We start from the raw sequence: 16,617 nt of genomic DNA, 5'->3' as shown, positions 1-16,617 counted from the left end.
GTGCGCTGCCTGGTCCCCTGAATGTATAATGTATCAGAACAGTGGTTAACATCCAGTTTCATATTGCACAACTCAGCTGAGTAATTTGGGAAGTCATATTTCCTTTCAGGTTGTGACACAAAAGAAAAACCTCTGGAAACCGCAGCCTTGGAGGGTAGGATTTTTGCTTCAGTTTGAAGTTACCTACTAGCTTTCATATGATTGATATACCTTAAACCAGAGCCTGTAACAGATCCAAGAGCTCTTTCAGCTGGTAAAATAGTTCCCCAGATAGTACCTTTTTCTCCGAATTAGAGATAATTCAAAAACTAATCCTTGTTCTTGATGCTCATACCCAAAGGCCTAGGCCTGCATGTGCACTGCATGCCTAGCTTGCAGATGTCCTCAAAATGATAGCAGCACACATTTTCTCGCTCTCACAGGTGGTTAGAGCAAGGAACTTGCCTTGGCCAAGCCTTATCTCACATAGCAAAACTGCATGTAAACCACCCTGGGCCCTGCACATTTGCACATGTTAACCAAGTGAGGACCAAGCCGCCTGGACTAACTTCACTGTCACTTATTATCTCAGTAGGTCCAGCTGATACATACTGACCTGCACCTTCATCTGCTGGTTGGAGAGGCAAAGGTGATATAACTTACATGCACTGAGGGAAATTCACAACATGTCAGTTTTCAAGACTGACCAAAAAAGGTTAGAACCACGAGGTGCAATTGTTCAAGGAGGTCTACCTCCTCGTATCTTAGATTCAGCTAAAATCTAACTTGAGACATAAGACCCATAGAAAATGGAAATTAAAGACTCAGAAAAAGATGTCAGGCTGAAGAAGTGTCTCACCATTGAGGGGATGGCTTATGGAACGAGACAGGTGCAGACAGGACGAGACAGGCCAGAAGCTGGACGTAAAGAAATGTGATGGGATCGTGAAGCGGTTCACAAAGACAGGAGACAGAAGGGGGAAGATAAGAGATGGGTATCCATGCACACCTGAGACCTGTGCCGAGGCAGTTACAGATGTAGGAGACCTCGGCCTGATGGGGTCTAGTGGGCAAAGTCCGGGTTGGTTGTCTAGCACACAGCCAATGCCGGTGATCCTCTCCCTGCACCTGGGCAGCGTGCTTTCAGGAGACTTCAGGTGCCGGACCTCTGAAAACTCCCTCAGTTTTAGGTTTGTGACCCCTGGCTCATCCTGGCAACCTGTCCTTGAGACTGGACTCTCCATTGGGCTCTCCTTAATGAGTCCTGCTGAGTTCTCTCTACCAGGAACCAGAGACCCAGCGGTTTGATTCTCCCTTTTGGAGGTTCGGACCTCAGGAAAAGAGGGTTTCTTTTTACAGGCCCCTGCAGGTGACTGCGGAGACTGTGGCTCAAGCAGGGTTTTGGTTTTGGTAGTGGGTGAGAAGGAGGCCAGTGTGGGTCTATCAGGCAATGGCTTAGGAATGTCAAGAATCAGGTGTGCTCGGTTTGATGATGCCAACTTGCTGTGAAAGGACTTGGGAGATGAACAGTTTACAACTGGCTGAAGCGCTGGCTTCACTGGAACATTTTCTTTCGCTGGTAACTTAATCTTCTCAGCATCTGTTGTGGGACTGAGCTGTGTCTTCTCTGGCACCGGAGGACTTGTCCTCCCTTCAGTCGACATTTCAGTGGAGTAACCAAGGTACAGATTTTCCCCTACAGATACGCTCCTTGACATCTTAGCCCGAAAGCTGGTTGTGGGGTTCATGTAGGACTTTGGTTTTGCAGTCCGGACATCTTTGGCCAGCAGAGCACCAGATCCATCCATCTTCAACAGACTGGCTGATAACACCCTGCAATTGTTAGGTCTGGTATCCTTCTCAACCACCATCAGAGTCTGAGGACGCTGCTTGGCAGAAGATATCACTCCAGGACCCTTATCTGTGAAAATTAAACAGACAAACATACCAAAAATAGAAAAGGGCCTGCAGTGAATTCCAAAATTGGAAAGTAATGGGGTTGCTTCAGCTTATGTGACTCAGCTCAGCCCAGGGAAGAGATGTTCAAAACCACTACTTCAGGTTAATATTACCAAGCCTCAACAGCTTTCTTTTTTCCCCCATCCCTCATACTGCTAACAGACTGCAGCTTACCTGATGAGAGACCAGTTCTTAAAGCATAGAGATGGAAGACCTCAGACCAGTATGATCATTAACTGAAAGGCCAGAGGAAGCAGGTAAAGACTGTCAGTCCTCTAATCCACTCACATATACACGGTGTTGCGGTGACAAGGTGTATTTTTTTAAAACAAACATAGTGCTTATTTATGGCTCATGAGTTGATTTTTTCAAAACTGGAGTTCTTTCACACAGAGTGCATAGATACAGTAAGCTCCCTCTTACTGCACTCTCCTTCCCTCTTTCTCCCTCCCCATGCTGGGGAGCTTCACTCTTGACCTGGAGCACCTACCCATGGCAAGAGAGGATTTCTTTGCAGTCCTTTTCACCTTTGGAATTTCTCCTCCCACAGGTGCCAGACAAATATCAGAAACTGATAAATAGGAGACCAGCATCTGTATTACAAATTGAAAATATTTTCCCTTGATGGGCTAAGAATTAAAAGAGATGTAAAGCCCACAGCTCAGAACACAGAAAGACGTTAGCTTAATTTAAATCTCTACTCAAACTCAAGGCTCCCCATTTCATTTCTGAGTTTATACTATCATTCAATCCGTCTCCTTACCCTCATGAACAAGGTCGTGAACTGACTGTGCCTTTCTCATCACTGCATTCACAGGGCCTTCTGGAAAGGATGCAATAACCCGTCCAGGAGCCATACCAGCCCTGCCAGCCTCTGAAGTTGATTTGCGTTTTTTCTGGACATAAGCAGCCCGGTGTGAATTTATACTCTCCAGGAGGTGGTTGTTCTCCAAAGCATCACCAGGATGGCTGCTGCCATTTTTCAGCAGGTCTGGAGTAAATCCATTGGTCTGGGTTGGAGGTGCAATGGGCTTTGAATCCAATATCAGATTCGATGAAGAGAGTGACAAACGTCTAGAGAATGCAATAAAGAAATCTTAATTAAAACGAGTATATTGCCCTGGACAAACAAGCACGTGCATTTAGCCAGTTTCTGTGTGATAAAGAGCCCTTTCCTTTCCTATATGGATTTTTCAAGTCAAAATCACCCTAGGCTGTTACCAGTTTGTTCTACCTATCCCTGGAGGCATTGGTCTTCATGCATTCCACCTTAAACTACCCAATCACAAATAGCACTGGGTCACTGCTTCAGGAAGGGACTTTGCAAAAGGTAAAGGCAAAAGAACAGGAAAAGTTCCAGGCAGAGGGAAGACTGGGTAAGGTCAGATCATGTCTCTTCTCTCAGCTCACCTTACTAACAAAACCTTTTACATTCTAAGATACCCGAAGAGAAACTAATTACACTTTCACAACCTTATCAAAGTATAATTACTACGAAAGCTGGTCAGTATCTTCGAGAGAAAAGCTTTATTGCCTCCTCCTCTTCCCTTCAGACAATCAGTGGGCTTACCTCAGAAATGAGGCAACTTTCAATCTGAGGTGTTTGACGGTCAAACAGATTAAAAGTCCACAAGTTTTCATAACCTAAAACTATTTTTCTTATTACACCTCTAGAGTTGCCAGCAACTTCCTTCACTCACCATTGCAAGTCTCCAGAAGCTTGCACAATAACTAACCACTGGCTTTCTTCCCAAACGTGAGGTCCCAATGCTACATAGACCTTATAAGAGGCACTCCTGACAGCAGCAACAACTGCATGTGAATACAGCAATCAAAAAAATTTTCTTAACACAGTCTAGACATAGCTGGTGAACCACAGAGGTACCTAAATCTGCACTATTCTATACAATAAAATTAAATTAATTTGAGACAAGATTTCAGGTTGTCATTTTGGAATAATACAGGAGAATTTGTTTTAAATATTTATGTACCCAAATCAACTAGAATATTTACACAGTCACCACCCTTTTCTTCTTCTCTTTCTCTTTTTTTCTTTTTTTTTTTTTTTTTTTAAACACCATGGGAAACAGCTTGGAAAGGCTTTTTGAGGTGCTTTGGGATTGAGGATTTTTTGGAAGAATAATATAATAATATTCCCATGGCGCTTTGTCTGAGACACCAGGGCACCCTGTGAAGGCATGGGACCAAGAAATGAGGCTCGGTAAGAAAGGACTGTAAAACAAAGGAAAAGTTTACAAGCCTATTTTCATTGTCCAAGCTGAATGAAATGCAAAAGAATAAACAGAATATAAATAGTGAAGAGTAAGTTAAACAACCGCGATTCCTTCAGCTTAATCAATCAAGGCATTAATTACAAAACAGTTAATCACATTTTCAAAAGAGGAAAAATAACAAAATAACAGTGTTGCTTTAGGAAGAAGCAGATCAGCTCAAGTGTCACAGGATGGCCTGTCCGAACCACAAGGGTCTGCAAGCAACCTGCTGGGTGCAGAAGCCTGCTTGCTATTTTGGCCCAGGGCCTAGCACAAGACCTCACACTAGTAAAAGTAGACAGACAGACACACTTAGAACAAGCAGAGCCATACCTGAGAGCCGGGGACTGGGAAAGAAAGCGAGAGGAAATGCTGAGGTTTTCAGTTCTTTCCAGACTCCTACAAGAACCACCTAAAAATTTTGGTTAAAGCGGAGAGAAAAAAGGAGCAATTTAGTTACAGAACAAACAAACATTCTGGCATTCATTTTCTGTTCACAGAGACTATTGAATGTGTCCTCCTCATATCCAAGGGGAAATTTTGAGCTAAAACAACAAAGAATTAAGTAATTTCATTGCCTTTTCTGTTCTTCTTAGATTACTCTGCCTTACATTGCTAATTTCCCTAAGGGTATGCCTCTTCCTTTTTCTCTTCCCTTTGTGTCCTATCCTGCCTGTAAGACTGTGAGGCATTGGCATCAAGCAGAAAACAAACCAATCAAAGGAGGAAAACAAAAAAAGATATTGCTATGTGCAACCATTATCAATTCTAGCAAGATACGCTTTGTTCTGGAGCTGGTCGATAAAGACTAGCCAGCTCCTTTGCCACTCTGATGTCTCTTCTTATTCTCTCCCTCCACCCAGCATTTCAGCCTTTTCTTTTGTGGCATTTGTTTTGCCTTAACATACCACTAGAGGCCACTACATGTCACCTATGGGGACACACACACAGAGTCAATACATTCAAATACAACAGAAAAAAATGGTGCTAGAACAAGAGAAAGGCTTTTCAGGATTCCAGGGACAATAACTAACCAAAACCAACATAGACTCTAATCTGATTCACACAAACTTACACACAAACCAACAGACTTATCAGCTGTTTCTAATCTTCAAGCATCTCTACACTAATTCCCTATTTCCTCCTCTTTATACATTTATACCCAGCAGAAATTCCTCTCAGAGAAAGTTCCCCCAGTAAGCAGAGAGCTGTACCTTTTCCATCAGTGCTGCCCAGGGTCCCAAAATGCTGCTTAAGGAACTTTTCCTGATCAGGTATCTGAGGAATTTCTCCTTCTGGAATGCTGGTACCCACATCCTCCTCTCCTTCTTCTCCCTCCAGGTCTGAGATGCCATCCACACTTAGGGGCTCAGTGCTTTCAGAATCTGGAAAAAGGTAAAAACAAAAACAAAGCACAAACAAAAACTGTAACAGCATGATCACAGTGACCTCAGTCACGTTAAAAAAGATATTCAGCAAAGATGCTAAATTAAACAACTTAAACCTAAAATGTTACAGCTCAAGTCAGTCAGCATTAAGTGTAATTATCTAATTATCCCCCAACAGCACAGCCTATGGGATAACCAATATTAAATCAATATAAAATCTGCCTCCCTAGCTAGGAGGGCAGAACAAAGTAAAAGGTTTGCAAGGAAAGTACAATTCAACCAATTCCTGCTTCTACAGTGGCTTCACTGAAGTGCCTGCTCAGATAAGCCTGAATCTTTACAGCAACGCTAGCAAGACTAGCTAGTACCTCATGAAGAGGATCAGCTACTACAGATCGGGAGCACAAACAATGAACGTGGACAGCATAGCCCTATCAAGTTCCTGCAGTGATCCGCATCAGATATAAACTATAATATCTTTGCATCTTACCTTCATTTGGATGGTCTGGGCTGGACAGACGACTGCTGCTGTAATCTACAGAGCAGGCACTATCAGGACTGTGTTTGTCTGGGCATCCATTGGTCTGATAATTTCTATTTAGCTTCCCATGAGGCAATGCTTTTACCTGGAACTCACTACAAGAGAGACAGGAAAGATACAGTGCTAGAAGAAATTTGTTTTACATGTAAAGGAGCATAGTCTAATAAGGCCTTACCTGTGTTAATAACACCTTTGATTACAAAAGTAAGACTTTAAAGAGAAAAATAAGTTGATTTCTTTTATCATTATACAGTACATTTTTTGCATTTCATTAAGCTTGGACAGTGAAGTCTCAAGGGGACTGTCTGACTTCCTGGGTGTTGTTAATTTCCCATGACTACAAGGCACCAGCACTGCACTGCCTGGCTTGATTTCCAGCACAGCTGAAGAACAAACAAAGTGGTCTACTCAATTAAAAAAGGACTAAAATCAGGCCTATACCCACACGATGCAAACTACAATTTGCCACAGATTTGAGCCCAAAAGCAGTATTTTTTCCATGTTTACAACCTGCTTCTTTGAGCCATTTCACTGCTGCAAAACAGTGAAGATCCCGGATTTGAGCAAGACTAATTCACTGATGAGTATCAAAAAATATAGTGTTGCAGGACAGGGTTCCTGATTTCTTTTGTGAATTCTCAAGTTTTATTTTGTCAAGACACAAGCACTGTTCTTTTTGCCTGATGCCTGAGGATGCAGAATTCACTCAATGGAACTGCATGGCAAGTACAGCTTGCAAAAATGAGCAAACTTCAAGATATTTCCAGTCTGTATCCAACATCACCAGAATGCCTCCCTTTCTTACATGTTGGAACAGTACATGGGTCTGTCCATAATGCTATAATAATACAGATTAAAATGTGAATTAAGAGAAACTGGGAATAAGCTTGCAGTTCCAACTGCAAACTCTTGGTGTGCACTGTTTTATAGAAGCCTGTCTAAAGCTATCAATCCACTCTTTTTAACAGAGAAGGAGGAGACGGAGGAAATTGAACAGTTATTAGCATCAGGTTAAGAAGCAAAAGGAAAAATATGATTGAGGAAGGAAAAAATTTAGCATAGAATAAAACAGAAAATTCAGTAAGGTAAAACTAAAACAGAAGAAATAGCAGAGGAAGAAGAAAGGTCTCCACTGTCTACAGTGTCCTTGTAAATTCTAACTCATGCAACTCATTATATTTCTCACAACAGCAACATCACATACCACATTTGTTAAATTCTTGCCCAATTAGGTTTGGAATTGTCCCAAATAATAGCATCCTGTCTTTTGTCTTGGGCAGACATTTCACTGCCATGCATACGTCACTGTTGGGTGCTTTTCCAGCTTCCAAATTTTCTCTTGTTTATTTCAACCCAGAGGAGGGAGAAAGCAAAAGGCTGCTCCCAAATCGTTTATTCAACAAAATACTGGAGGAGGCTGTTAATGTGCAGTATCCTCAGAGGAAAGATTATTTTAATGGTGCCCTTTTAGTTTCACCTTCCTTTAGCATCAGGCTGGCATAAAACTCTCAACTAAATATGCCTGGCATCAATCAAGTCGACTCATCCAAGTTACCACACAAGCTGCAAGCAAACTAAACCAGAAATATCTAAGCCATGCATAGCAGAGAGCTTATTTTTATTTTTGACCTGCTAGGGTCTGTGGGATGGATTTCGTCTTGCTCAGGGTAGATTACACACTCCTCGCTTTCAGATGGTTCCAGTTCCTGAGAGAAAATCCCCTCTTCACAAGACACGAGCCGAATCACTTGGGGCCGCACACAAGACCTGTTGTCTTGGGGAGCTATTGAGCTTCCAACCTGGTTAAAAAAATACATAAAATTAGATATTACCAATGTTTTTCCTTCAGGTCAGCAGCTGCTGTGCAGACCTAGAAAGTACACACTACAACACAGAAAGAATATAATCAGAAATCTGAGATTAGAAAACAGCACTTCTGTATCTCTCCTCTTCCTCAACTAGTAAGCTTGACTGCTATAGTTTCCTATTTTGTTTTTCATTTGCAATCCCCTAAAATTCTCTAGTGAAGTACTAGATTCCCCAAACCTCTCTGTCCACGCATGAAAAATATAAGCCACCTGTCAACAGGTTATGTTAATTTTTGCAGGCTGATCAGCCATAGTTTAGAGAAATCCGTGGGCCACAGCTGAAAATCATTGGCTTACTTGCACACAGTAAACCCAATCTTCTCCTCAGTCATGCAGTTATAAAGCAAGGAAAAACACGGCTACCTTCAGCACAGACTGCTACTAGAAAACAGGTATTAATCTTCTGAGGTATTAGCACACATTACTTGCTGTGACCCATAGACACAGAGATCTTGTCTGTGTTTTAAAGCTCACAATAATCTAGCACAACCCACAACTAAGGGCCTCATTGAGGCTCATGTGGCTCATTGAGCCACATTTCAGTTGCTGCTAGAGTGGAGAAACAGTACTCCATCAAAGTGAGGTAACAAGAAATCAGGCACATATACCTGTAATGCCAAGCTCAGTTTCTCAGGTTATTTTATCCTTTACTAATCAAGGAGCAAAGGGAAAATACGAGTCCTTCCCCCACCTTTGGAAAGAAACCATAATCCCACACGAGCTCTGCTTTGAGTATTAACTACAAAAGAGTTAGCTAAGCAGCCTTCTCAGAAGGTAAAGATATAACGGATATTATCAAGCAGTAATAAATATAGGTAATAATAAACAGAGGCAGGACAGATACACTCAGAATAAATTCACCTCCTCAAAGAAGTACCACCCTTACTTTGTTGATGTGCACAGGTAGATCTGCCTGTTCTTCTCTATCATCCCCATTGCTGTTTTGAGACAGCGAATCTCGACTTGGAGATCGGGAAACGGAGAAGGACTCCAGCTGACGTAAGTCAAGCATGGATTTCACAGTCATCTCTATGTTGCTGGTTGGCTGGGACCAGCGCCCACGTTGCCGGGGCATCTTGCTCATTGGTGCCTCCGAACGCTGGATTGCCGCTATCTCCTTGGCCTGAAGGAAATTAAAAGACAGTCTTAGGGAATCAGCTCTGCTGATTGAAAAACAAGAGAGAAAATATAAGACCCATAGCAAAATACAATTATATCTGCCTCTATAAAAGATGTTCATCAGCTTAAAATTCCTCCCCTAATTATAAAGGCATCAAGGTAAAACAATAGTTTTGTTGCAGCTTCTTGCATGACTGAACATTAAGATACCTTGCTCAGATCCTGGTATATAGTAAGCTTCAACCCTACATGATATTCAGGACAGAAATGAAGGGGACAAAAGCATAACATCTGATGGAACAATATAGAAGTAGAGATCTCAAGTGAAAACATCTCTTAACTAGGCTCTATTTTGCCACCCCCAAATCATTCTTCACTGATGGGCTTCTCAATAGTTTCCCACTGAAGCTGCACCTTTCCCAGTATTGAAAATGAGACGTTTTCAATCTCCATGTGAATTTCTTTTCCAGTTTCCCTATGATGAGAAATACAATTGGAGGATTTAACAACTCACCCTCCTCATTTCCCAATGGGAAAGGCTTCTTGAGAGGGTAAGGTCTGGATCTGGAAAGGGAAAAAGATAGATACCTAGTTGTCATCCTTGGACAACAGTCCAGCTTTTTGAAAAATCTCTTACCTCATCTTTCCCCCAAGGCAGCTTTCCTACACATTTTGAACCCACACACCACGGTCAGCATGGTTTCTCATGAACTGCCAAATCATTGTATCATTTTTTAAAATTTTTTTAAACACAGTTTCATACAGGTTTTTCACTGACTCAGTGGAACACTTGCCACAGTGCAGTAGCCCATCAAAGGCTTGGAAAAAAACCCTGCTCCAATACACTGTAGCATCTATAGTAAAAATGTCTCAAATAGGTAACGGTAGTTTGTACTGCAAGTTTTATCATGCATCCTTAGAACCTTCCATGAGATCTCTTTTGATTCTGTGAACTTGTAATAACCTGTAGAACCAAGCCCATGGGATTAATACAAAAACTGTTTGGCCAGCTGGAACTAGCAAGACACTTGGCAATTTAACAACGGAACACCAAAATACACCTCTGTTTAGATGTCAGAATGGGCAACATTGCCCAGTGGTGCTGATCTATCTGCTTCTGTTTCGGTCTCTTTCTGCACATACCTTGCTGTAACTAAGCCCTAAGTATCTTGTCTCTTCCCCCCTACACATTCATGTAATTTTTCTCTATATCTGCCCATGCCCTGCTCCCATTTATACCTGAGTCTCTCTCAGTGTTGCAGTTGGACTGAATATGGAAAGATTGCAGCCCACTTAACTCGTCTTCATCATTCCCTTCATCTTCACCATCCTTGTCACTGTCTGATGAAAGTGCAGGCACAGAGGATAGGGCAGAGATGGACTCGTGTCTGGGAGGCAGAAATTGGAAGAAGTGTTACAGTCGTTCTCAAGAACAGCCCAACATTTCAAATCCTACACCAGGCAGTTCTCCACCTTATTCTCTCCTGCACAGAGAACACTCAGCAGGCTGCCTCAACTCTCCCAGACAGCCCTAGATAGACCCACCCCTGAGAAACAGGACAAGTTAAACCCTGCACAGTGGTGTGCAGAGCCTTCCATGGAAACCATCTCTTACATGTAGAATGATGACAGAAATCAGAACAAAAGGAAACGAGCCAGAGCAAGTCGAGTGGAATGAAACTTGGCCTTCCATTTCAGACCCAGACAATCCAAAAGGTCAGGATGGTAGAGCATATTTGAAAGGCAAGTATTTCTCCCACCCTTAAGCACTTCCTCTCTGGAACTATTTTACACATCATAAATGCCAGAGAGATTTATTCCCTGCTTGACAGCAATTGGATATATGGCAAATTATTATATAAGAGACAGGTTTGCATCAAGGACTGCACCATGAAGAACCTCCATGAACAGCCCCCACACCATAAGAGTGCCATGCTGCACTTTTTAGCTTCAAGGCACAAGGAATAATGTAAAAGAAAATTTGGGCAGATCTTTAATCAAAGTAGATCAAACAAGCATTCCCACAGAAACCTCAGAGGCACTCCAAGCACAGAACTCCCCGGTAACAACTCAGAACACTTACCAGCACCAACCTATTTTTTTTCCCCTCTTCCCCTTCCTCCCCTCATCCCTTCAGACAAAAGACCCAAATGATTTAACCCACTTTGGACAATAATTGAAGAAATGAAGAATCCCTAAAAAAAATTTGAGTAGCACCCACTCCATGGCCTTGAGCTACAGTGCCAAGCTCATCATTAGTGACGCTTATAGGATACCAGTTGTGGGTGTTGAGTGCCAAGCATTATTCATGAGGTAAAAATAGCTCATCCACCAAATACAGATCATTCCTGGCCAGGAACCAAGTTCTCCTGCAGCTGACAGATAGCAGGCAGTATTAAAACATGACAAGAAGTAGTTAAGGTATTTTAATCTTTTCCCACATAGTGGCGAACTTTCATTTCCATTTTATTAGGAGTGACTGAGCGATAATTACCCAATCCTTTCAGATGAGTTATAGGATGTTCTGGCAAAAAGAATAAGAACAAAACTGACAGCATAGCCAGTTGACTTGTCCAGTGAAACAGTTTCATGTTGGCTGCACTTATCTATTTCTGACATTTGATTATGTCATTTTCCATCTTTTCTACAGTCTTCTTGAGTGTCCACTTTGTCATTCTCATGGTCTTGTGTCTGAGCAGGGAAACCCCAATGAAGCTCAAGCACCACAGTATGACAAGATTTATCCTGTGAGGTATAATATATCTATATATCACAGGCATTATTAACTTTTATCAGTAACTCAGCATCCTTCTGCTTGTGTCCACCATGGTTGTTTGAGGAGATCATCAAGGAAGAAGGGTTGGATTAGACCTCTTAGCATCTAACTGATTGGTCGCTTTACTATGAGTAAGTGTTACGGCAAGGCAAAGTTACTTGTTTGCTAAATTCCTGCATGTATTGTTATTGGTGTAAATGGAGAAGGGAGGATTACTATCAACGCGTTTTATGTTACAAATAGATGGCCTCTATCCATCTGATAGGGACTGAAAAACTTAGCAAGGGGGAAAAAAGGAAAAAAAAAATGTAGTATTTTCCAGCATCCTCAAAGAAGCTGAGTAAGTGAATGTAAAACATATTTTGGAAGTTGGATGGACTTCTTTTTTACCTTTTTTTACTTTTTTTGTAAGTGCCAAGCAAATTATGAAGTCAGATGTATCCAATACAAATGTACGGTTGTCTCACATTACACAGCAAAAATTCAAGCCCCCTTCTACATCCTCCATTTTACAACTCTCTTTTGCTTTTCAAATTCAGTCCTGTGACGCAAATGCAGATAACTGAATGGGGTTTTCAGAAGCATCTTGGGCCCACTGACTTCAGAGATACTTCTGAAAATGAAACCTAGGTTCACAAGGTCTTGAGTGTTTTAACTCTTCTGCTTGCCCAAGTCAATCCTTCAATTTGGACTTTATTTCTTTCTCCACATCCATCTACGTACACTGGATTTTCTTCTAAACACATTCCACACATCCTCAACACTCTTCCTCAGTTCTTGTTCATGCTTGGATGAAAGTCAGAGTAATATAGGTTGAGGTTTCAAGCATGGGAGTTGCTTCTGAATGAGCACCACATGAGAGCATTCTGACATGGAAGGAAGAAGACTTCTGAGGTTTTGCTGAATTCCTGTTGAGAACAGGTTCAGTCAACCCCAACAAAGCATCATTACACCTGAATGAATGTTTCAGAGTAGCTATTCCGGAACAGCATGTACAGACATGTCCATGGCCTTATTACATGTGCGACTCAGTGCAGCGATTTTAATTGTCCGTGCTCTTGGCTTCCTTTGCTAAGGAACTATCCCCTCCTAGTACCATGCCTAGGTTTTGTTCTGTGGGGATGGGCAGAGTCAGTTGCACTTCAAAGTTTCCAATTTCTGAAGGGTCGGCCAGTACAGGGTCAATGGCAGGGAAGGACCTTCAGTTAGAAAGTCTTCAGGACATATAATATAGTAGACTTCGAAGTGCTACATCTATGTACGGAGCTCTAGTATTAAGACAACTGATGTTAGACTACTCTGTATTCTTTTACATGTCCTCAGTTTAACCTTTCTTTCTTTTCTTAAAACAACACAACAAAACACGAGAATGTCAACTATCCTTTCAACAGATATGTTATCAGCATTCCCACTCTGATCTTGTGCTACTTAAACTGTCAGCTCTGAGAGTCTATTTATGAAACCTTAACATCCTATGTGGTAGGGTACACTAGCTGATTCCATCCTCTGCCAAATGCCTAAGGGTTTTAAAATCAAAGTTACCCTGCTTTTCCTGACAGAAAGATCACAGTGCTGCTGACTTCAGAGCTTCCGTGGTGTTAAAACCTCAGCAGCCCAGCACAGACTCAGGCACCACTTTTGATTTGGCATCAAAAACCTGCCCCTTTATGAGCCCTGGAAAAGGCACAGCTTTCCTGGACTGGACCAAAGCCTCACTGAAAATTTGATAAGGAGCTCCTCTTTCCAAATATACCCAAGGGCACACAGTATTTCTTTGTCTAAAATTACTGTGTGTTTGCCAATGTAATTCAGATAACATTTCCATCTTCTGCTATTTATACCAGAGCTTCAGTGAAAGTCACAGAAAAAGCGACTTTTAAAATTAAAAAATATAAATGCTCAGCTAAAACTAGACTAATTGCTGTAAACATTCCACAGTAAAATCAATTTAAAACTTCCCTTCCAAAATTTTGAGACAAGCTTTTCTAAACAATAAACGCATACTTGGATCAAAATCAAAAGTTGAATTAAAAGGCCTCTACATGACTCCTCAGCTGAAAACACAAATGTCTCAAAACCAAAATGTACCAGCAATATCAGCTGAGTAAGTTCTTTATCCCAAACAATCAAAGCTCCACATGTTCAGCAGATAAGAGAAAAGCACACATCAGCAATTCTCACAACCAGAGGCAGAACTAGAAGGCTATCAAGGGCACTATGGAGAATGGTGGGTCATACAGGTCTGATCAGGTCCAAAATAACGTAATGTCTCATAAGGCGAGTCAGAGAAATCCTTCAGAGGAGAAGCTTTAGTATCTCTAGAAGTTTTTGGATGTATTAAAAAGGCTAAGACTCAGTTTGGAAAGAAGGTTGGATGGGGAGAGTTTATGACAGAGGATTACAAAACCCTGGGGATGACACGTATCTGGATGCAGAACTACACTTCACCAAAACTCACAATATTCAGAACCAGGGAGCTTTCAATGAACTAGCAGAAGTGTGGTTTAAAATAGAGAAAAAAGTCTTTCTTTCCATAGACAATAGTGAACTCCTGGAACTTGTCACCATGGGAGGGTGCAGAGGCAGAGAATATTACAGAGTTCAAAAAGGATTTATACAAATTCGGTGGACAATGGCTCCATGACCAAAGACTAAAAGGAACAGGCATACTCCTAACATCCCAGATGCAACAACTGAGCATAAGGCGAGTGCACCACAAAGGTGCAAGGATCAGTGTCTCACTGAACAGCACTTCCACAGACAGAGACAGAACACTGAACTTTGTGGAACACTGGATTGACCCAGAAAGGCATTTTCTACGTGTTTGCATTCCAGATGTTATTCACTTGGGCTAATCCCTGCCCTGTCAGTTGCAGCTGGATAGAGACAGCACTGTTGTGAATTAGAAATCTCCTGCTCCCCACTGCCACCTCAGCTCAGTTTTGTTTCCCTGGTAATATTTTGGTTATTCGTTTTGTCATACTCTCATATTATGGAACTATAGAATGCATTACTACCCACACCAAATTCTAGTAATACCATTCTTGAGAAAATCTAGTACAACAATGACATATCACCAGGCAGGGATCTTTCTTAATATTATTGTGACTCCTTTTGAGACAACAATTTTATATCTTAAGGTATAAACTAACTCTCTACTGCAACCTACACATACAGACTTTGGAAACACAACCAGAACAGCTCTAGGGCATCTAGAAAACCAATCTCGCTAAAGTTCATTAGTTTCTCTTCTCCCACCTCAGTAATGCTGGTCCAATAGGCTCTTCTTCCATATTCAGTCCCAATCCAAAATGCTCTGGAGTTATGTCTTTGCTGAAATCCAGTGACCACAGCGGTCGATCAAAACTGAAAACAAGCTTTCAAAGCTGACCAAACAAGAAGATTCCAGGCTTGCAAGGAGGTAACCAAACAAGTTTAATAAAGTGCTGGGGTTGGCGTGGCACTAACACCGCCCTTCAGCAAGCGTCTGTGATGGAAACAAGTATCACCTAATGCGGAAGAGAACTGGGATTATCTGTCACAGGCTGAGCCTCAGTAGGGTAAGGCGGCAGCTGCTGGAATAATGGAGAGTCTGCTATAAAAAGCACATTGCTTGACAGCTCCAGAATTTTGGCTAGAAAAAGGCTTCATGAGTTCTCCTAGTATCGTTACTGAAAGCACTTATTAGGCAAGAGTTGTTTCAAGAATGAACAGATCAAGACCTTCCCAAATGAAACTATGCAGACAGACTTGTTCAAATGTTACTCGCTCCCAAAGGGAGCAGGAAGCTCCTTGTGATACTCTAACGACCAGTGTGGTAAGTTCTCCAAAGCTTTGGCACTTCTATATCCAGAAATCAATTTGTAGCCATTCGGAGGAGGAAAACTGTGGTACATAGCATCAAAAAGCTCTGTTTTTCTTTTTTCTTTTTTTTTTTTTTCCTTTTTTCTCCCCCCTCCACTTTGATCCCACATCAGCTTTGCCAGGAGCCTTTCCTATGTTGCTTTTGGTCAAGTGAGTCTCAGCTATTTACTAACTGTAGAGAATCCAAAGACATTACCCTAATAATTCATAATTTCCTCTCCCTCTTGTTCTACATGAAACTAGTGTCTGTGTTTAAGAACAACTTTTTAAAGAAAGGTCACCAGATAAATTTAGATCTATTTAGTTTGTAGACTGTGGCAGTTTTTAGTTATGTTGCTCACCAAGCAAAAATAATAATATGATTTGTCTGGCAAGAACTTCTCATGGAAATTATTTTTATATTTATAATTAAAGGTGACTTTCTTCAAAGCCTCCTGAAAATAGTTAACAAAGAAATGATACAACTGTAAGAACTTTTCACAATTATGATCAACATGGCAAACTCATGCAGCTCACAGGTTTATGTCAGTACTGCCACTGAAGAAAATCACCTTTAAATTGCATTTAGCCTAGATCCACCAAGTTTTATTCATGAAGGAACAAGGCTTCCTTGGTGTGATGCTGTGTACCAATCTCAGTACTAGACTGCTTGTAAAAAGCTTTTGACCACATTATTAAACTAAAATAAGACACAAGGGACATTACATACATATTGCAATCAGTGAAGCAACAGCAGGTAAGCCTGTCTGGAATACCACAGTCAGGGTTGTATATCCAAAGAAGAGGCACAAAAATCATGGCAAAAACAACAGAAGAGTAAGAGAACTTTTAGAAGACACTGTGAGTGAAA

The 16,617-nt window shown here is 41.4% G+C and overlaps 1 protein-coding gene across 3 annotated transcripts in view; it reads right to left on the bottom strand.

The window, feature by feature from the left end:
* MAPKBP1 (mitogen-activated protein kinase binding protein 1) overlaps positions 1–16,617 on the bottom strand; it is a 96,022-nt gene that overhangs the window by 8,303 nt on the left and 71,102 nt on the right. For 2 of the 3 annotated variants that reach the window (XM_082762368.1, XM_082762370.1), the window contains exons 21-29: positions 10,367–10,515; positions 9,642–9,691; positions 8,895–9,131; positions 7,770–7,939; positions 6,090–6,235; positions 5,426–5,596; positions 4,545–4,623; positions 2,702–3,012; positions 839–1,900 (exon numbers count right to left, since the gene is read on the bottom strand). In XM_082762368.1, coding sequence (XP_082618494.1) covers positions 839–1,900; positions 2,702–3,012; positions 4,545–4,623; positions 5,426–5,596; positions 6,090–6,235; positions 7,770–7,939; positions 8,895–9,131; positions 9,642–9,691; positions 10,367–10,515 — 2,375 coding nt within the window. The remainder of the gene's footprint in view (positions 1–838; positions 1,901–2,701; positions 3,013–4,544; positions 4,624–5,425; positions 5,597–6,089; positions 6,236–7,769; positions 7,940–8,894; positions 9,132–9,641; positions 9,692–10,366; positions 10,516–16,617) is intronic. The other variant, XM_082762369.1, reaches the window with a different exon arrangement.

This window comes from Aythya marila (assembly GCF_965140915.1).
Source record: "Aythya marila genome assembly, chromosome: 5".
Classification (NCBI taxonomy): domain Eukaryota; kingdom Metazoa; phylum Chordata; class Aves; order Anseriformes; family Anatidae; genus Aythya; species Aythya marila.
This window is presented reverse-complemented; position numbering and strand designations above follow the sequence as displayed.